Below are 22083 nucleotides of genomic sequence, written 5' to 3'. Positions count from 1 at the left end.
TCATAATTCTAGCTACATTGCCAATGACTGGAGCCATGGAAATAATTTTACCTACAACCTGAGCTAAGGTCCTAGCAGTTATATTAGGAAATCTTCCAATAACTGACACAAGCGATACACGCAAATCATTTACACGTCTGTCTGGGATAACAAGACTAAATTCGCTAGCATTCCAAACAATACCAAGCCATTCTAATGACTGTACAGGGGAAAAAATTGACTTTTCTTCATTTATGAGAAAACCGGCGTCTTCTAAAGATTTCTTAACAAAATCTGAATCTTCTATACACTTAGATTTATCTGTACACATACCAAAACCATCATCAAGGTACAAAACAACATCTATACCGTTTTCACGCCAATATTTGACCATAGGTCTCAGACATTTTGTAAATATATATGGGCCCGTACATATACCAAATACTAAAACTGTAAAACAATAAAATCTATTATTCCATCTGAAACCTAAAAAGGTTTGTTGCTGCGGACAAATGTCCAAATGAAAATATCCAGAACTTAAATCAAATTTATACATGTACGAATCTCTCTGAAAATATTGAACTGCTATCTTCCAATCTTCAAATTTTATTTTATCTTTTTTGATTGATCTATTGAAAGAAGATAAGTCAAGAATAAGCCGTTTTTTGCCAGATTTTTGAATCGCTACGCTTAATGGATTGACAACATGAGGTTGAAATGGTACTTCAACAACACAACCTGTAGTAACTAACTCAGAAATAGTCTGATTGACAAAAGATTCGTTCATCAGTGCCGATTTATTATTCTTAATAAACATTTTTACCGGCGGGTCAATAAATGGAATGACATAACCGTTACGTATTGTGTCAATAACAAAGGAATTTGCTCCAATACTTTCCCAAAATTTTACATGCTTGGCTAACCTTCCTTTAACACCCGTAAATGACATGAAATTATGACTAATTTCTTCAAAATAATGAATTTGAGTTAAGAAATTATCTAATTCATACTGTGACTCATATTCACATTCAAAACAATCTATATCAGTAAATTTATACTTATCATTTAGATTTCTGGGTGCATCTGCAGATTTACTTTTGATTGGCAGTCCAGACGATCCGGCACCAACAGATCCAGATTTGAGGGGGCAATTTTTTCTCCAATGCCCGAACTGCTTACAATAGAAGCACATGTCCCACTGGCACGGCTCACGCCGTGCGGCGCTGTTACGAAAGGGCTGCCTCTGAAACTGTTGATTGTAGGTAGGATTAGAATAGGTTTCGGCTGGTGGCACTCTGGGTTTGTTGGAATACGGAGCGGGACGTCCTTTTGTCTTGTCTTTCATCGTGCGCATAGCTCGACTCTCCGCCTGGCGAATTTTCTTCTCATCTTCACTGTCAGAAGCAATATCATTGGACTCGTACTCACGGACGGTTGACCATCCTGCCGGGGAAGAATCAGCAATCCTTATAAGCTTATTACGGCCTTTAACTTTATCCAGCAAATCCAGAACAACACGAATACTATGTGCCTCTGTTGACGGTATTGACTTGTAAAGCTTATTGAGATCGTTCACGATTTCTTCGTTAAACTTAAATTGAATTCGGTTTCCTTCGTGCTTAAACTTGATAGAGACTTCCTCTTTTATCTTCTTGGACATCGCGTCTTGTTCACGTACCAACTTGGATTCAAGGCTATCCATTTTCCCGTCCATGTACAACTTGAATAGAGAGAACGTGTCATGTAAGTCCCTATCAGAAGAAGATCTGTTAGCACCATCACTGCTTTTATCAGGTAAAGAGTCGTCTTGTAGAAGTAAACTTTCTTCTGTATGTTCGGCCATATTGAAGAAAAGACCAGACTTAACTGTCCGAAATGCAAGCGTCGAATGACAAATAACTACACATATATTTACCGTTACAATTCTTCCCGCTTATATTAGCTCGTGAAATACTCATTACTCTATAGAGAATACCTTCAAACCGGTATATCTAGTCATGTGACAAATGTCACAACAAATACACGTGTTCTTTATAACATTGATAAATACATATATATAGTGGACAGTTAGAAGTTACATTTAAAGAAATGTCTGAACAGATTATAGAGCATCCAAACATCAGAAACAGTTTTGAACTCATTGATGGGGTTTTGGTGGAATCTTTTATTAGCACATATATGTTATGGCTGCATGCCAACCTTAACATTCAACATGTTAGAAGGATATAACAAAAATAATGTCCTCCCCGGCGGGGAATCGAACCCCGGTCTCCCGCGTGACAGGCGGGGATACTAACCACTATACTACCGAGGACTTGAAGGTGAGAGCACAAATTTTAACAGATAAAGCTAAACTTTAGAAATTACCAACACAAAAGCCAGAAAAGCTACTTTTCCCGCTTCCCTCAACTGAGAGAAATAAGTGTGCATCTATAATCATCTATCTATTTATAATAATCTTCAAGACAATTACCAAAAACAGCAAAATTTGTTTTTTTACCTTAAAATTACTAATTCAGGGGCAGCGACCTATAAATAACAACCGGTTGTCCGATTCATCTGAAAATCTCAGGGCAGTTAGATTTTGACCTGATAAAAACAATAACATCCCATATCAGATTTTCTCTAAATGCTTTGGTTTTTGAGTTATAAGCTAAAAACTGCATTTCACCCCTATGTGCTATTTTTAGCCACGGCGGCCATCTTGGTTGGTTGGCCGGGTCAGCGGACACATTTTTCAAACTAGATACCCCAATGATGATTGTGGCCAGGTTTGGTTTAATTGTTGAAACATATGATCAAAATATCAAAATATCATAGAATGTCATTTTTCATATCGCATGTATAATCAGTCCTAGGTCAATGTCAGCCCTCGAGCCATGCGGCTCTGAAAAATGCCATGTAATAATCTGATACTATACTACCGAGGACTTGATGGTTAGAGCACACATTTTAACAGATAAAGCAAAACTTTAGAAATTAACAACACATTCAAATTTTCAATATAAATGGAATGCTTGAATTTGTTGTATTTTGATAAAATTTTCATATTACTGCATCAATCAGAAATATGTTTATCATAATATGAATTTATATCACGGATATAGCAAAAATAAACTGACCTTGAAATGTGTATGGCAAGATGTTACATGGAACATGCCTTTACAATCAAAAATAAATTCTAATTAATTATATATTACCTCTGGTCCTGAAAACTAAGCTCCAAACCATAAAAATAGTAAACAAATTTCAAATATAAATAAATGAATTTACCTTTCTATAAAAAAAATTATGTAAAATTGACAATTTTATGTTAAATGCAATTATAAATATATAATTCTATGTTCACAATTAAGATATAATTTGAAATATTTTGATATCTTGATTTTGCTCAAAAGGTAAAAAAAAAAAACCTGGAATAATCTCGCACATTTGACCAGTTCAGTTCTTAGGGAAAGAATGGAATAGTATTGGGTAAAATGATTTAGAAACCTCCCTCCCCCTACACCCACACTCTGAATATCATAAATTTTGACTTTTTGAAAACAAAATGCTATAATTTCAAACTTTTGAAGACTGAGTCACAAAAGTAGGTTTTTATAATAGTCTCTTTTAAATTTAGGAAGATTTTGCCAGACCACATTATGACGCTTTCCACTGATTATGGGGACATCGTGATCGCCTTACTACTGTGGATTCATCATAAGTTTTATTCGTTGAATGCCAATTTTCGTGGGTTTCATAGATACAGGTAAACCACGAAATCAAATGTTCAACGAATTACAAATATCATATAGGCTTTGTATACAGAGATTGCTAAACCACGAAATCAAATATCCATGAAAATGCAAGTTTTACTTAATCCACGAAAATTGATACCCACCAAGATAATGAATCCACAGAATAAAGCACAGCTTGCACACTTCGTCTAGTAAGGGACTTCTGGTTTTACATGTAGTAATATATGTTATAAGCTTTTACAGACATATAGAAATATAACAGCTAGGCATAATCATTATTGAAATGTAATCAATATAATATTTACATATAGATTAGTTGTAAAATACATGTTTTCCCAATGGACATTTTGTTGGAGGCTAACATATCTGTTATTAAAACTGTCCAAGCTTTTTAATTTATGTTTAACATGGACTGCATGTACAACAAATGGCACAAGATGTTTCATGAATTATTCAAATATATAATATATTGCCTTTAAGATATATACTGATAACAAATGTTACCAATATTGTGTCTGTATATAAGTGACTAAAGCATCTAACACATAAAACCACTAATCATGACAAAACTTGTGATCCTCTTGTGCCTATCTGTTTTTGCAGTTGCTGTTGAGGCTTTAATAGCTGGTGGTTTATCGGACGTGAGGCAGCCAAATGAAGAAGTTAATAGGATAGTAGGAGATGTAAGTTAATGTTCTCTGAATTTGTAGAAAAAATGTCACTTTACTAATTTATCTATTTGTAAAGCTCTTCTTTTGATTGACTGATAATTGCTTAACGCCAGTAGCAAATATTCGGAAATAACAAATATAAAACAATTCAAATGAGATAAATAACGGCCTAATTTATGTTTTAAAAAATGGACAACAACAAAAAATGACCATCACTGAATTACAGGCCCCTGACTTGGAATAGACACATACATACAGAATATGGCGGGGTTTAACATGATAGTGTTTATCTAAGACAGAAAAGGCGAATTAAAAAAAATCATACCTGCACTATCCAAAAATATTTTACTGTGTAGTGTATAAACATCATGACATTATATCAAAATTATAGAAAAGTTTATAAACTGTCACTCAAATTAAGGAAAATTTTGTGAAGAGTGGGTTTATGATATTTTAGAGTTGGCGTATAATATTTGCATTGCTTTTAAGAGGAAACAGTTTCTTTTCATTACCATTCATAAATAGTTAATGAGAGGCGAAAAATACTATAGGGTTAATTAGACTCATATGTCAAAAACAAACCACCTACGCATGTAAATTGTTTTTTTTTAAACGAGGAAAATACAGACAACATCAGTCAGTCACTTACTCAGTTCAAAAAATAAATATAAAAATGTTAAGACTGAACAGAGGAAGATGAACATCACCAAAACAACCGGGTATTCTTTAGGGATAAACAATTTCTTTTCGTTACACTTTGCAGTAAACTATTTCTTTTCGTTACAAATAATAAAATTGAGAAAGGAAATGGGGAATGTGTCAAAGAGACAACAACCCGACCATAGAACAGACAACAGCAGAAGGTCACCGACAGGTCTTCAATGCAGCGAGAAATTCCCGCACCCGTAGGTGTCCTTCAGCCGGCCCCTAAACAAATATATATATATACCAGTTCAGTTATAATGAATGCCATACTAAACTCCAAATTGTACACAAGAAACTAAAATTAAAAATAATACAAGACTAACTAAATAAATCTACATTTATCTAATTTATTTCAAATTCTATTTTTTCAGTTAAAAGGTGAAATAGAGGCCCAGCTTGGTGAAAAACTGAACACGTACAAAGTTGTTTCCTTCAAGAGACAAGTTGTAGCAGGAACAAACTATTTCATTAAGGTAGGAGAAAATAATATGTTTCAATCAGGCATTTAATTATCAACTTTTGAATTTTACTGTTTTCTTAAAAACAAAAAGTCGTTGCAAGAAGCTTAAAATTTTCCGAAATGTTACTTTTTGTAAAAGATGATTTTTATTAAAAAAAATTCTCAAAAGAGAATATGGATATTTTTTATAGAACCCAATATAAAACTAAATGAACCACGAAAATTCAGGCAAAACATTGATATTAATTTTTTTGCTAAAAAAATCTAGGGTAAGTAGGTCAGAACTTATATTTTCCAAACTACATATACAGTTTGTTTCATCATTTGCATTTTGATTCAATGTTTCTATAAATACCTACATATTATAAAAATCTATGTGAATATGCAGACAAATGACACAAAAAGAATAAAACAAAAGTGGTTATACTTTCTTCAACCATAGAAAAATTTTAGTACAGGTTTTGTAGAAATATATATAAGTAGCAATGTTTATGTCAAAAAGACACCAACCTAGCAAAACCAAATACTAAGCACTTACCACAATTTTGTAATTGTATTACATTGTAGTACCAATAATACCAGTATGGGTTTTTTTTCAGATTGAGTATGGTTTAAAATACGTTCATATCAGAGTTTTCAAATCACTTGGAGGACGAGTTACACTGGCAAGTGTGGAATCTGGACATAAATTACATGATCTTATTAAATATTTCGAATGATTTTTTTTATCCTGAATACAAAGAAATCACTATATAAAGTAATATTAAATAAACAAATCCAAATCAGTTACATTATTGTTTTTTTTCAAGATTTTCTTGTAATGTAATTATTGTGTGCCACTTTATTTATTTAGCATCTGTGAAAACAAAGACATTTTCATTGAATTCAAACTGTTTTTGAATTAAATTCATTTATAAAGCACTTGATTATTCCAACATAAAAACGTAATAAGGTGTTGCTCATAAAAAATGGCTACTCCAAAGTTTATGCTATGGCAATGTTCTTAATTTGCAAAAGGAAAGTCTAAAAGTAAGATCACCCTTCTGAAGTACTGATATTTTTAGCACCCCGAGTGAGAATCACACCCAGGACCTTTAGCACTGTAGACATCGGTCTTAACCACTAGCCCGAAAGCTGTGAAAATTGTAAAATTTGGTTGACCAGATAGGGACTTTTAATTGGTGGTATGACACTTATATATCTGTCATGTCTATTCAACTTTCAACAATATTGAAATTCGATAAAAAAAAAAATTATCTTGCGTTCTATGATCTGGCTTTATATGTTTTTTTAACTTACCAGTTTGATTTCTAACAAAAATATCTTTAAATACAGATAATAATTGTTTGCATAAAAATTGCTTCCAGGATCAAGCATTACTGATGAGTCTTAAAGTAAGGAAATCGAAGGAAAACGGCGGGTAATTTTTAGCCACTGATTTTATTGAGAAAAAAGTCCGCGGTCACGTGAATGTATTTATTGTTAATAATCATAGGTCAAAGTACGGCCTTTAAGACGGAGCCTTGGCTCACCCCAAACAGCACTGTGATCCCTGCTTGTTGTTTCTTTAAGTGAGGAAATCGAAGATAAACCGGTCATTTTTATCCATTTTCTGAGAGAAAAAAACAATCAGCAGGGGGGCTGCGGCCCCTAACCCCCCGCTCTCTTGGGGCCTCAATCGGCGGCCCCGAAACCCCTGCCTCCCCTGAATTCGAACCCTAGTTACGTCCCTGAATGCAAATGTTGAAATCAAAAATAGCAACACTTTAACATGTAAGTTTTGCAAATATGCAAAGTCAATGAACTATGACTAAAGGTACATGGCTAAACAATCTCCATGGAAATGAGATGTGCCAATGCTAGTACAACTGCATACCAAATACCATTGACGTATCATAAGTAGTTCTCTTTAAACAAGCCTAAACACAAACTAATACATGTAAACTAGGCAAAATTTCAAAGTCAATAAACCATAACTGAGGGAAGGGTAAAACATTTCTATTGTAATGAGATGTGCCAGTGTTAATACAACTGTATACCAAGTATTATTGACCTACCGCTACTGGTTCCCAATAAACTGACCTAATCACAAACTAATACATGATAACTAAGCAAAAATTTCAAAGTCAACAGACCATGACTGAGGGGGCAGGCCGAATAATCTCCATGGAAATGAGGTATGCCAATGCTTATACAACTGCATACCAATTATCATTAACCTTCGACTACTGGTTCCCCATAAACTGACCTAATCACAAACTAATACATTTAAACTAAGCAAAAATTTGAAAGTCAATTCTTCTTCTTCCAGTTAAGCGGCCGCAATCAACTGTCTGATTATTCTGCCACTGTGTGTTGCGCATGAAAGTCCAAAGAAAATTTAGTTTACATTTTGTGAAAGTTAAAATCCTATATACAGGTGCTCATTAAAAACAAGTGTTTATGTCTATTTTGTTAGCCGAGCCTTGAAGCATTCAAGACTCGGGGCGGTGATAGTGGAAAGTGGTAAGGCATTCCATTCCCGTATTGATTTTGGATAGAATGACATTTTCCTTATATCCGTTCTACAAAGAGGAACCTGGAAACATCCAGTCCGAGTTGTTCTTGATGCTCGGTTTGTTGGAATAAGCCTAGATGTTGCATCTATATTAACTAGGCAGTTAGTTATTTTGTACATCATGCACATCCTTGTTGTTGATCTCCTCTCTTCTAGTTGTTGCCACTCGAGTTGATTTATCATGGCGTCTACTGATGATGTGTTACGGTATTTGTTGGTAACATACCTAGCCCCTCTGCGTTGTACCATCTCAATTTTTTTCTTGTTGTTCTGTTGATGGGGGGCCCAAACTGCGCTTGCATATTCAAGTGTTGGTCTGACTAATGACTTGTATGCATTTTCTTTCACTTGTTTGTTACTGATGTTTAGATTTCTTTTTAAGAACCCAATAGTTTTATTTGCTTTTTGGCAGATGTTATGTACATGAGTACTCCAATTTAAATCTGAGCTGATTGTAACTCCAAGATATTTTGCATCCGATACTCTCTCCAGTACATGGCCATGAAGGATATAATCTTTTGAGATTGGATTTCTTTTCTTGCTGATGGTCATGACATTGCATTTGTCTGCGTTGAATTTCATGAGCCATCGTTGTTCCCAGTCTGATAATTTGTTCAGATCCTCTTGCAGTGTTGTTGTATCTGTATCTGTATTGACCATAAATGAAGGGGTGGGGCCAAATAATCTCCATGGAAATGAGATATGCTGATACTTATACAACTGCATACCAATAATCATTACTAAACCACTAGTGGTTCCCCATAAACTGACCTAATCACAAACTAATACATGAAAACTAAGCGAAAGTTTCTAAGTCAATAGACCATAACTGAGGGGGCGGGGTCAAATAATCTCCATGGTAATAAGATGTGCCAATACTTATACAACCGCATATCAAATATCTTTGACTTACCACTAGTGGTTCACCATAAACTAGACCTAATCACACAAACTAATACGTTGTTGACACCACCGCTGCAACTGCCGACGCTGGAAACAGCATACCTGTCTCGCTTTTTGACTCCGTCAAAGCGAGACAAAAAATATGAATGTAAGATCAATAACTCCCTAAGGAGTCATTTGATCATTTTGATGCAAACAATACCGGTATGTAGATCATGACATTTGTTGCATTTTGCCTCTGTTGAATGATGTTTTTTTCTATCTTATATATTTAACGATATTAAACAATTCATTTTTCATCATTATATTATACTTTAAGCGTTGGTGGCCATGTGTGTCAATTACTGGAATAAAAACCTCTATATAGATATCTTAAGGATCATTCAACACATACTAATGGTTGAGGTTGTGCTGATAGTTTTGTGGAGATTTGTAAAAACTTTGAGATAACTGATGTAAGGTGATCTAGCATATCAAGCTAATAAAGCCTTTATCATTAGATTTCTTAGAACCATAAGTTCTTCCTCTTATAAAATCAAAGGTACACTTGTTTATTTAGGAACAGTGCATTGATTCATCGTTGTCATTTAAGGCCCAATCAGCATGCTTGGCTTGATCACGTTTTTTGTGTGTGGAGGAATCCACCGTTACTCGAGAAAACCACTGACCTTCAGCAGGAAGATAATAATATTTCAAAAGGGATGCAGCATCCTAAGTAAACTCATCATAGTTACCAGGACTTAATTTTGTATATACACCAGACATGGCTTTCCTCTACACAAGACTCATCCTATGATAATTCTGACATCTCATTTGAATCTTAGCTGACAATAAACATTTGTAATGCTAATTCATTTATAATAGGTACAAATTGGCTAAGCATTCTGATTTAACCTGTCATTATTTAAGAAACAATTGATGCAAGCTATACTTTATTGTAGTTTTAACATGGGTAGGCATTATATTCGTGATTGTTTTTGCCCAAGCTCTAGTGAGTGCTAAAATAACATAAATATAATGCCTAACCATGTTAAAACTACAATAAAGTAGTAGCTTGCATCAATTATTTCGATTCTGATTAGGAAAATTAGGGTAAATAATTTCTATGTCCGATTTTCAAAAGTGTAGCGCATTTGTGTAGGCTCTTCCATGAACCTCCCTTTTTTGTAAACCAGCAAACGACTGGCAATGTGATTTTTCAGAGGGAGGAGTTTGAACAGCCAGCATGAACAGTTGTCATATCTAGGTAAAATATCTCAATTTCCAAATGCAACACAATACAGTCATAACAAATAAATTAGTAACAACATGTGCATCATTTAAGAGTTTGGAAGTGTTTTTAAATTAATGAAATATATTAAATGTATTACAATTTGATAAAATTAATTATTCTGCAGTAGTCGAAATACGCAAACAAATTTTATTGGTTAAGAGCATGGTTTTTAACAAAGTGAAAGAAGCAAATTATATTAGAATTCTTTTTAAATTCATAAATTGTCTACTTTCTCTTTCAGATTACATCTCTGAATATTTAGATAAGGTTACCCTATAATCAGCTTTTTTTTAATAAACAAATAAACAAAAGGACACCAATACAAATCTCTGATTTTATTATAAATATAAATATAGGATTATTTACATTTCATAATATATATTTGATATGAGGCTAGTTTCATGTGTTTTACTGCATGAATGCACAATCAAAAACTGTAAGACTATTGCTCTTATCATAAGAGAGAAACCAATATTCAAGACACTAAGATATTGAATTTCTACCAATTTTTCTAGTTATAAGGACTTCACCCTCAATTGTAACATTCCATAAAATAACTTGTCATTCATCGAACATGCAGTCAGAAAATTTTCCCTTCTTATTTCATTTTTTTTTTAGGAATCATTTGTTTCACTTCCCCTATATATGGAACATGTATTGAAAATCAAAACAAATAAATTTTAATTGAAGAAGCTACAAAAAAAACATATGATCTATTCTTCATTCACCATAGAGTTTTCTATATAATATATATACTACATGCTTATTTGTTTATACTCTGTTCCTTGCAGGTTCAAAAATATTTTTACACTTAACAAAAATACAGAGTGAAGTTAGTTTTTATTTTATTTCACAGAATTCGTATTCCATACGTCAAAATGCATGCATATATTTCAGAACTTATAGTATTTATTTAATGAAGTGATTAGTTATCCATGCTTTAAAATATTTTCAATATCAGTATTTATTTGATATATAGTTAACACTGCAACTATATTAAACTTGGCAATACAAATCTCAGATTCAAGAAAATAAAAATATACTAATTTACAATAAAAATCGGTAAATATACAGCTAACACACTTTTGCCTTGATATAGTGATATGCAGAGACAAGACATAATACAAATATCACTAACACAATCTGATATATCACAAATACACAAGACAACAACCTAAAAATCTACAGTAAAATTGTTCAAATATATCACACATACAATATCACAGACAATATTTAAATATAAAATAAATATGGCATCTTGTAAAATATCAAATGATAACAAATTATGTGATGTTAATTTATTTGTGGGAAAAACCTCATTAAATACATGTACTGGGAAATAACAACACATAGCTGTTTATAATCTTGAGAATGAGTCAGATTTTTCAAAGATGATAGGTACAAAAACTATGATGATTATAGAGAGATTTCAAAGAACAGAAATTTAGTAAGAATTAAGGGGGTCTCATTTTGGGGTTCTGATCCCAGATCCCACTTACTGTTTTGTCAGATTTCCATATCCTGCTTACCCTATGTACATAAGCAATTCTCATTTTTTTTATTTTCACAGCACAATAATTTTACTTTCACGTGTCATGCTTTAAAAAAATCGGCAATCCTGCGTCACGCTTAGACCAAAATGAGACCCACAATTAACACTCTTTTGTCTCCATGATGGAGGTCTGAGTGCAGGAATTCTTTAACTTGTTATACTGACTGAAAACTGAAAAAAAATGTTTTCTGAACAATTTTAAGTTCGCTTAGCACTGCTTGATTCATCACAACTTTAAGCAAGGATATCTTATTAAACTTGTTTGAAAGGCATGTTTATATGTTGGTTAGTTATTTAAGAAAATCATTAATTTCCCCCTCTAAAATGGTGGGCAAGGAAAATAGCATATACTCGATCTATGGCATATCTAAAGAAACTTTTCTATTCTGGTGATCTGCAAGACATTTTCTTATATCTCTTTCCATACCATTTATAATCAGAGAATTTCTGAGAAAGGTAAACTGAATTACAACCAAGAGCCAGTGACAAAACAAAAGAACATATTGTTTATCAAAAACAAAATTGCAAGCCTGATTACAATGATATACTGGTATATGTTTAAAACAGATCATTTAAAGTGAAAGAAAATAGTTAACAAAGGAAGAAAGGTTCTTATTTAGAAACTTGCTATACCTCTACTCCTGAATTTAGTCTAAGGTTATTAGTAGCATGAACTTCATATCAGTGTCATCACAATTCTTTTAACAATTTTCAGTAAATTTGATTAGAATACTAAATGTTTTCTCAATTATGCTACCAGATAGGGTATGACTTGTAACTCTTTCATAGAATTTTAGTTTTTTATTTATTTTTATGCTGATGAATGGGAATGATATTGAGTAGTAAGGGTGAAAGATGAAAGACAAACAATAATGTCTAGAGAAAAAGCTGATCTGGAACAGGGATTAAATACTTTGATGTATTAAAGGGACATAACCCACACATCCGGTCAAACCAGGGAATATCAATTTGACAGCTTATGCCGTTTTAATCAAAATAGGATATGGTTGACAAATGAACATCAACTATCTAAATATATGGTACAAATGACTATACAGTTCTAAGGATTTCACAAAGTTTTTTTTCAGTTTATATCACTCATACATTCAATACTCCTAATTCTTATTAAAGTAATACTGGTGATAGGCTAAGTTTTAAAATAAAATAAAATTATTAGTTAACACAACCTTTACTAGTTAATCTTTCCATTGAATACTAGTAAGTATTTGATTTAATGTGGAATAAGTGGATATAATTTGATGTATTTTGTCTGCATAAGTACTCATAAGATTTCATAGACCTGATCCTTTTTAGGGAATATGGGAGAATTTATGGCACTTGAACTATTGACATCTTATATGAATAACTTTTCCTGTCTAGTGTCAAGACATTTTCATTTATGACATAAAATTTTCAACTATTGACATCTTATATGAATAACTTTTCCTGTCTAGTGTAAAGACATTTTCTTTTGTGACATTAAAATTTGAAGGGAACCATCATGATGTCCAGTAATAGTGGACAAATAGGTGTGTTCATATATTGTTGACACAATACACTTTATCATTGTTTTTGATAATCTTGATAAACAAAATTTAAAGTATGCATAGAATACACTATAATGTTAGGTATACTTGTGTTAATAATAATGCTCTTAAGTAACCGAAATACTGATGTCGTATACAATCTATGGAAAACAGATCTTACAATAAGAGATAAATATTATAGAACAATCTAATGCTTTGACAATTATTATTTTTTTCATATCTAATAATTATTTAAGTGTTTTTTTTAACACTTACATCAATATTTTAAAGCTGTTTTTTTAAAAACACAAAAAAAGAAGAGAGAGAGAGAGATTATGAACCACAGATATTTTCATCTAAAGTCTGATCTAAAAACAGTGAGTAAAATTTTATGTTAAAAGATGAATCAGATCCCCATTTACTGAAATTTATATATATGACACTGAGAAAAAAACATTGAAGATTATGAGGTAATTTTCAAAATTCAAGTCTGCAAAAAGTCACAAAAATGTGAAAACATAAATAAATAGATTGAACAAAAAGATATTTCTATTGAAAATTCTTAGTACATTTTATTGTAATAATTCCTGATTTATCAGATAACTTAATATAAGTCTGGCTGATAATTATACCTATAGAGGTATAGCTATGTTTCCTCTACTGCAACAGTTCTTGTAAGACAAAAATAGCACTATGTGAATAACTTACAACTGCCTTGATATGATTAAATTGTATTTTTTGTATTACTCTGGAGGTTAAACCCAAACATGTTGAAGTCAAACACATGTAAAATTCAATTCTAATGGCTCAAAATTAAAAAAACAATAGAACATGACCTAATATTAAAATGTATCATCGTTTTGACTTTCTCCCTCTTGTCTGTCCATCCTTTACTTTCTGTAATTTTCTTCCTTGTTTCTTCATTAATTCAGCAGTATCTGTAAAGGGATAAATTAAAATTTTTAAAGAGCTTAAAAAGTGGTCAAATGTTTAAATATAATATAAATATAAAAACAATCAGGCTAAGAATATAAATTCATGCTACAAAACATATTTGCATGTGTATATTTTGTGGTCACAGATAAAACAACCAAAAATTAATTTTATCATTCCTACAAGTATACCTTTATATGAAATATTCCACATTAATTAATTCTTTAGTTTTAGTCTAAAAATGAGATATTCAGCCGTATGTTGCACTGAAAAAAGATGTAATAAGCAATGGAGGAATATATTTTCATTTCATTTTTATTCCCCCACATTTTTACAATTTCACTTGACACCTTCTCAAAGACACATCACTTGGATGCCAAAAAAGTTTGGTAAATCAATTGTAAATATGAAGATATATAACCTTTATTTTCTCTCTGTAGGGTGCCTCCCATTTTTGTAAGAGATTCAATCTTTTCCTCCAAACGTTTACACAACTCTTGTGTGTCTGGTAACAATCTTGTTGGCTTTTCTCTGGAGGGATGTGACAATGGAACTGCTGAAACACAATTGATTAAAATTAAATAGTCAACTAAAATGACAAGGCCAACATTATGAATTTGAAATGATAAGACCAAATTTTAGACTTTGAAATGACAAGGCCAAATTTTACACTTTGAAATGACAAGGCCAAATTTTAGACTATGAAATGACAAGGCCAAATTTTAGACTTTGAAATGACAAGGCCAAATTTTAGTCTTTGGAATGACAAGGCCAAATTTTAGACTTTGAAATGACAAGGCCAAATTTTAGACTATGAAATGACAAAGCCAAATTTTAGACTTTGAAATGACAAGGTAAATTTGTGAATTATAAATGACAAGGCCAAATTTATAATCTTGAAAGACAAGGGGATTACTGAACCAGACACTATCATACTACAGATATAAACTTTTATGTACAGTTCATTTTATTTCACTATGGTGGTTAGAGAGAGAAAAAAAACATTAAGTCAGATTAACCTATATGTGTTATGGTCACAACTTCAAAAGATGCATATAAAACAAGAAAAATCATAAGATAAGGACACTGCCTTAATTTTAACTTTCTCTAAACCACATTATTAAAGAATACTAAAATAAATTAATTTACTCTTACTTTGTATAAATGCTTTAAATTAAATAAAAATGCTTGAACTGAATTTTAATGTGCGTATTGTTATGCGTTTACTTTTCTACATTGGCTAGAGATATAGGGGAGGGTTGAGATCTCATAAACATGTTTAACCCCGCTGCATTTTTGTGCCTGTCCCAAGTCAGGAGCCTCTGGCCTTTGTCAGTCTTGTATTATTTTTAATTTTAGTTTCTTGTGTACAATTTCGAGTTTAGTATGGGGTTCATTATCACTGAACAAGTACATATATTTGTTTAGGGGCCAGCTAAAGGACGCCTCCAGGGATGGGAATTTCTTGCTGCATTGAAGACCTGTTGGTGACCTTCTGCTGTTGTCTGTTCTATGGTCGGGTTGTGGTCTCTTTGACACATTCCCCATTTCCATTCTCAATTTTAATGAAATCATTTTATTGCTGCCTATTTCTAGCATAACTATAGAATAGCAATAATTAATACACTTATATTATTTATATACAAATTATATTGATTTATATGTATATTCATAAGTAGTCAGTTTCTTTTAATATATAAATACATCTAATGACAACAATCTTTATTAAAATAAGGTTAAAGTTAACTGAAGTGTTAAAGCCAAAATTTTTCATTTTTCATTATGAATAAATAAGTTGTTAGAAAAAGCTGTCAGGCTGTAAAATACATGTGAACTGAAGGCAAGATCGATGTGTTAAAAGCTGGCTGTTATTGGAAATAAAAATAATGAATGGTGTATAAAATCAAGCTTGCAGGTATAACAAATAAAACATCTATCTACTGGTTTATATCATTAATTTTTGCATCACAATACCAAGTACTTTACATTTAAAGGACAAAAAGCTGTTATGTGGGGTAACTGGCTTATCTAGAGCATGAAATTATTGGGTAATTATTCAGAGAACAATCCTGTCAGAGTGGTGACATTTAATCTAATGCCTAACATCGGGGTCACACTTTGTCTGCTAATGAATACCTGGCAACAGATAACTTAGAAGATAAAATTTCAGCAATTATTAAAAAAAATTGTTAGAGGCTGTTGTTTTTCCTTCCTTTGTCCCAGATAGGTTGATTGCAGAACTGAAAGACACTTTTATGTTCTTTTACTAAATATTTGCTACATGACATGCAACAATCAATCAATCCCTTCAAAATGTATATTTTAAACACACAAAAAAATATAAATTTCTTATTTTGCAGTTTCAATCACAATTATTTATTTTAATTTCATGCTCTGATAGCCAGTAATACTTGAAGCGTATAAAAGACACAACAGATATTTTGTGCAATCCTACCTTGGAATTGTTGATCAGACATGTCTGAATCATTCCGTGAATCAGTCACACTATCTATATTGGTAAAAGTTTGTCATAATCAGAATGTACCATCAAACAACCATTTTCTCAGCAAAAGCCATAAAACGTTTAACCAATTTGATTCTATTTTAACTTTTAAAGAAGCAATTTAAAAAAATCTTCCATTTATGTTATCTTATCCCCTTTTGTACCATAAAACTTTTTAAAACTTGTAAAACAAATCTTGATTGCATCAAGAACATTTATTTAAAAGGGTCTTGCAAGAAAAGTCTTTATATGATAAATGCTCTATAGTACATTTTTTTTTACTTGTGAAACTCTTTCCTGCTCATTTTTCTTCACATAATTATACCAGTGATAATACATTGACAGCAATTTGAAAATAAAGTCTTCTGAATCAGTTAAAAATATCTAAAAGCAAATAGATTTTAAGCTTGAAATTTTTTTCCAAAACACTTCAAAATCTCCATATAAGAGTCTAATCTCATAAGCTAATATACATTCTTCATTAATTTTAGTTTTCATCACTTTCCTGAGGCAAATTGGGATAATAATTTGAAAATGTTTGTAAAAGATATATAAAATATCCTGAATGGAGAAGGAAAATGTGCTTTCTATTTTTGTAAGGGGATATTGGTCCTTTACAAGAATATATGAACATTTCTTTCCTCTACCCTTACCACAGTGATAACCATAACCCTTATTTCTTATTTCATCTTTACCTATAAAACCTTAAACTGAACAATTAGTTTCTGTCCCATAATGCTACTAATAAAACTAAAATCCGCACTTTCCTACAGCAAAAGTACAAGAAAAATCTCTAAATTTGGAAATCTAGCATATTCAAGAAATTTTCTCCTTGGGGTAAGACAAGTACAAATCATTGTTATTATCTTAAAAGGAAGCGGAGTTCCATTGTTACATAATATCATTAATCATAAAATCTTGATGATAATAATCTGTTTAAGCAATTGTAGTAACAAAATATTCAAATTATCTCCCCTTACCTGAGGTATAACTGTTGATTTTGACAGATCTATTGGGTAAGTTAGTAATTCTATGAGAATCTTGTGGATTGTAGTTGTTTTGGTCTTTCAGCAAGAGAGACAACTCTGAGCTGTTGCTACGTCTGTGTCGATTCCTTGGTGAGGTGGACTTGGATCTGTTATCTAGTAAAATATATACATATATTTACTTGAATTTCTTATTGCAATTGTTGACCAATGAATGAAAATGCAAATAATTGTTGGGATTAAGGGAATGTTGCATAAAATTAATGAAAAATGCATGTTTTAATTTTTTGGCAAATTCTATTCCATCACTTATTTTGGTGTTTTGCATATGTAGTTTCAATAAAATGCTCAGATTCCAGTTCAAAGTGTCCTTTTTCACTGCTGTTTCATACTGTCAGTAACTTTTGTCTTAGTGTCCAAAAAAGAAGCTGTAGAAAGGATGAATTGTGTACATGTATAATATTCAGCCTTTAAATACTTTGGAATCTTTCAAATTAGATAAGCCTTTAACCTTCCTTGGTTCAAGCAAATTTTCATATTCCTCTATTTAAACAAGGAATAATTGTTTTATTTAGACATGCATTGGGATTACACAGGATGAAATGACAGAGAATTTCTAATGTATTTCCCAGGTTTCATAGTATGGTTACATTAAAACTAGATCCTTTTAAAGATAACTCTATTGTCTGATTTTTTATATAAATGTTCTGAACTGTAATGCATGAAAGCTTCTTACTTTCTGTGTAATATAATAATTCCTGACTTACCTTTGTATGTAAATGCTGAGTAGTCATGTGTCCTTGACCTTAATCTACTAACCTTTGTATGTAAATGCTGAGTAATCATGTCCTTGACCTTGATTTACTAACCTTTGTATGTTAATGCTGAGTAATCATGTCCTTGACCTTGATTTACTAACCTTTGTATGTTAATGCTGAGTAATCATGTCCTTGACCTTGATTTACTAACCTTTGTATGTTAGGCCAACTAAAATTAATTAGTAGATTTTCATCCAAATTTTTGAAAAAAATGGGGCGGGAGGGAGGATTTTATTTTTTAAATTTTATTTCATATGAAACCCTCTTGTCACGAGTTCTTCGTACCGCGAGGTATAAACAAGTGTAAAATATATATTATAATATATTATGATAATAAGCTTACGTCATGTATATACATGCCGTATAAGGGACTATAAGGAATCATAATATATAATTTTTCAAACTCTTAAAAAAATATCTAATTTGCAACCACTGTTATACATGTACATGTAAATTTGCCCCTTTAGAAACCTATTTATAGTAAACATCAAAAACGAAGAGAAATACTCTCTTCACTATACCTACACCAAATTTATTTTGCTTTCTAAGCAATTATTTGTAGTCCCCATAAATTAAGAAAATGTACATGTATTGGTACAATTGTATGCCACACAAGTATTATGAGTACAGAATAAAATGAAAACTCAGTGTTGAAAGTCATTATGATGTAAAACATGAACTTCACCAAAAACAAAGTTGTTGTTTAATGACTACATTGAGGGTATTGTCCCTGTTTTGAAAGAGAGTGTTTGCTGTTTGTCAAAAAAAAAAAACGACAGCCATGGGTAAATCTAACGGCTTGCTATACATGCTATAATAAAATGCGTTTGTTTGTCGACTTTTTTTGTTCATTATACGGCCATAAATCTAACAAGTTCGTGCTTGTGTCAATTTCTTTAATCCAGTCATGTTTTTTTGTACCAATTTGTTCCACGATTATTGCGTTTTGGATATCATTCACAGTCGAAGTTTCCTGACACAGTCATAAATTAAAAAAAATACGTATAATCTACTGAATCACATTTGTGACATACCGCAATTTGCGTTCTTGGACACAGCGTTTTACTCGTAACTCGAATATTTCATACATGCCCTTCTCGTAATCAATCTTAATTCTCGGTAGATGATGTTGTCATCAGAGAGCAGCACAATATGTCAACTTGATCATTTTCGTTAGATTACTCGAAGAAATACAAAACCGAAATTTAAAAGAGGAAGTTAAATGAAACGAAATAATCGAATGTTCCCGGTAACGGACATGAACAAAATCCGGAAATCATATTTTTTTATTAAATAAAAAAAAATCGGGGCGGGACGATTTCAGAGGGGCGGGCAGGGATGAAAATCTATCAATTAATTTTAATTGGCCTTAATGCTGAGTAATCATGTGTCCTTGACCTTAATCTACAAACATTTGAATGTAAATGCTGAGTAATCATGTGTCCTTGACCTTAATCTACTAACCTTTGTATACAAATGCTGAGTAATCATGTGTCCTTGACCTTGATCTATTACAAGTTCGGTCTACTTCAGCATCAGAATGGTATTCAGTGTCAGAAGACAAGCTTTAAAAAGAAAAACATTTCATTGTTTAAGGAAATATTATAAATTTCAAAAAGGAATTCAGGAAAAAGCTGTTAAATATTCATATCCTTGTCATTTGGTCTTTTGGATTTCTGTATACAAATATAAAGTAAAATTCGATGAAAGTGTAAAGCGATAGTTTGTTGATCCTTATTGAAGGGTCAAATAGGAAAACTCAAGGCAAAACAATCTTTAAAAAAAGATTGTCTTTTCACAATGAACTAAAAAAATACCTTCTGAAAGAACTAAATGACTTCTAAAAAAAATCACAACCTTCAAATAAAGAGGCACATTAAAACAAAATGAGCAAACTAAAATGTAAGACAATCCTTATACCAATACATTACTATATGCATACTGAAAATGGATGCATTTCTGTGGAATTTCTAAGAACAACTAGTAATTAGTCCATTTCCTGTCAATTTATAATAAAATTGTTGGAAGATTTTCTCTCATTTTCTTGAAATTTAAACCTTTCTTGACCAAAAGAAATGTAATAAACGTGTGGTTGCCATTGATTAGCTTATTTAAATGGTCAAAACTTCCATTGGGCTCTATGTAGTTGAAATTCTTTATTTTCTTTATCAAAAGTGGTCTTTTATTAATGTTTGCCTCAATTTGATCCAGAGATGGTGTTCATTTAGTATGGTGTTCATTATTACTGAACTAGTATATATTTTTTTGGGGCCAGCTGAAGGACGACTCCGGGTGTGAGAATTTCTCGTTGCATTGAAGACCTGTTGGTGACCTTCTGCTGTTGTCTGCTCTATGGTCGGGTTGTTGTCTCTTTGGCACATTCCCAATTTCCATTCTCAATTTTTTTTTATGACAAATGGATATCAGGAATGTGGAAGGCACTTGGACGGGATTTTTGTTTATAACAAGAATGTATCCATAGTACATGAATGCCCCACTCACACTATCATTTTCAATGTTCAGTGGAACTGGAAATTGGGGTCAACTCTTATTTGGCACGAAAAAATTTGACAGATCATATCATAGGGAACGTGTACTAAGTTTCAAGTTGATCGGACTTCAACTTCATCATAAACTATCTTTACCAAAAGCTTTAACCTACAGCGGGACAGACGGACATACAAATGAACAGTCACACAGACCAAAAACATTATGCCCATGGGTGGGGATTAAAAAATAAAAATAGTTTCTTAAATAGTTACTCATGGATTATCAGATTTATCCAATGACAATAGTTAATTAGTCAAATATTATAATCTTGACTGGATAAATCTGATAATCCCCTGGTAGGAATGTAGGAATCTATATGTATCAGCTTACCTGTCATGTTTATGGTTATAGTTGATATTAGTTTGTACAGGAGGTTTAGAATATCTATGTAATGATGCTTTCTGTGCATAATTTGCACTCTGCTTCTTCTCAGATACCAGTTCTCTCATCTCTGTCAGTAAAGACTTTAGTTCATTCCCAAAAGCTCTGTATTCATCTGTATCCTATGAAATGTATACAAGTATTTAAGGTTAGCAGCTGGTCTTCCGGTTTAAAAATTGCAGCAAAAAGACAAATAAATCTCATAAAGGACTCCATGAAAACTTATGTCCTGCATGAAATTGCCGCTGTAATTGATAAAGTATAATGTTGACTGCCAAAAAAGTCCATCCATCCACAAAATACAGAAAAATTGAAAGCAATAAAATTCAAAGTTTTGCTTTTGAATTTCCATCAAAAATGATTTCAAACTTATACCTGTTAATATATTTACAGCTGAACTTATCCATCTATACACTAGATAAGTGAAGTAGATAAAGCAGTCATCTGAATACTATTTGGCTTATAATGACAGGTTGCAGACTGTTGAAATTCAGATCAATGCACAAACATTAAAGCAACTAAATATACTAGGCACCGAAACATGTC

General features: G+C 32.0%; 2 protein-coding genes and 1 non-coding gene across 3 annotated transcripts in view; 1 reads left to right on the top strand and 2 right to left on the bottom strand.

Annotated features, from left to right (window-relative positions):
* Window positions 1-2221: 2221 nt before the first annotated feature.
* On the bottom strand, window positions 2222-2293 carry Trnad-guc (transfer RNA aspartic acid (anticodon GUC)). The gene has a single exon. It is a non-coding gene; the product is annotated as a tRNA-Asp (tRNA).
* A 1956-nt stretch (window positions 2294-4249) lies between these two features.
* Window positions 4250-6341, top strand: LOC143043514 (cystatin-A2-like). Its single transcript, XM_076215796.1, has 3 exons — window positions 4250-4402; window positions 5467-5568; window positions 6155-6341. Exons 1-3 carry the CDS (start codon window positions 4280-4282, stop codon window positions 6272-6274), a joined length of 345 nt encoding a protein of 114 aa, XP_076071911.1. The 5' UTR covers window positions 4250-4279; the 3' UTR covers window positions 6275-6341.
* Window positions 6342-10603: 4262 nt separating this feature from the next.
* Window positions 10604-22083, bottom strand: part of LOC143042560 (uncharacterized) — a 66183-nt gene continuing 54703 nt past the window's right edge. Inside the window, exons 23-28 of the mRNA XM_076214941.1 lie at window positions 21487-21659; window positions 20071-20171; window positions 17783-17944; window positions 16755-16808; window positions 14721-14855; window positions 10604-14304 (exon numbers count right to left, since the gene is read on the bottom strand). Of these exons, the coding sequence (XP_076071056.1) occupies window positions 14219-14304; window positions 14721-14855; window positions 16755-16808; window positions 17783-17944; window positions 20071-20171; window positions 21487-21659 (711 nt within the window). The 3' untranslated portion in view covers window positions 10604-14218. The remainder of the gene's footprint in view (window positions 14305-14720; window positions 14856-16754; window positions 16809-17782; window positions 17945-20070; window positions 20172-21486; window positions 21660-22083) is intronic.

This window comes from Mytilus galloprovincialis, chromosome 8 (assembly GCF_965363235.1).
Source record: "Mytilus galloprovincialis chromosome 8, xbMytGall1.hap1.1, whole genome shotgun sequence".
Classification (NCBI taxonomy): Eukaryota; Metazoa; Mollusca; class Bivalvia; order Mytilida; family Mytilidae; genus Mytilus; species Mytilus galloprovincialis.
Note: the sequence above shows the minus strand (reverse complement) of the source record. Positions and strands in the feature narration are given on the sequence as shown.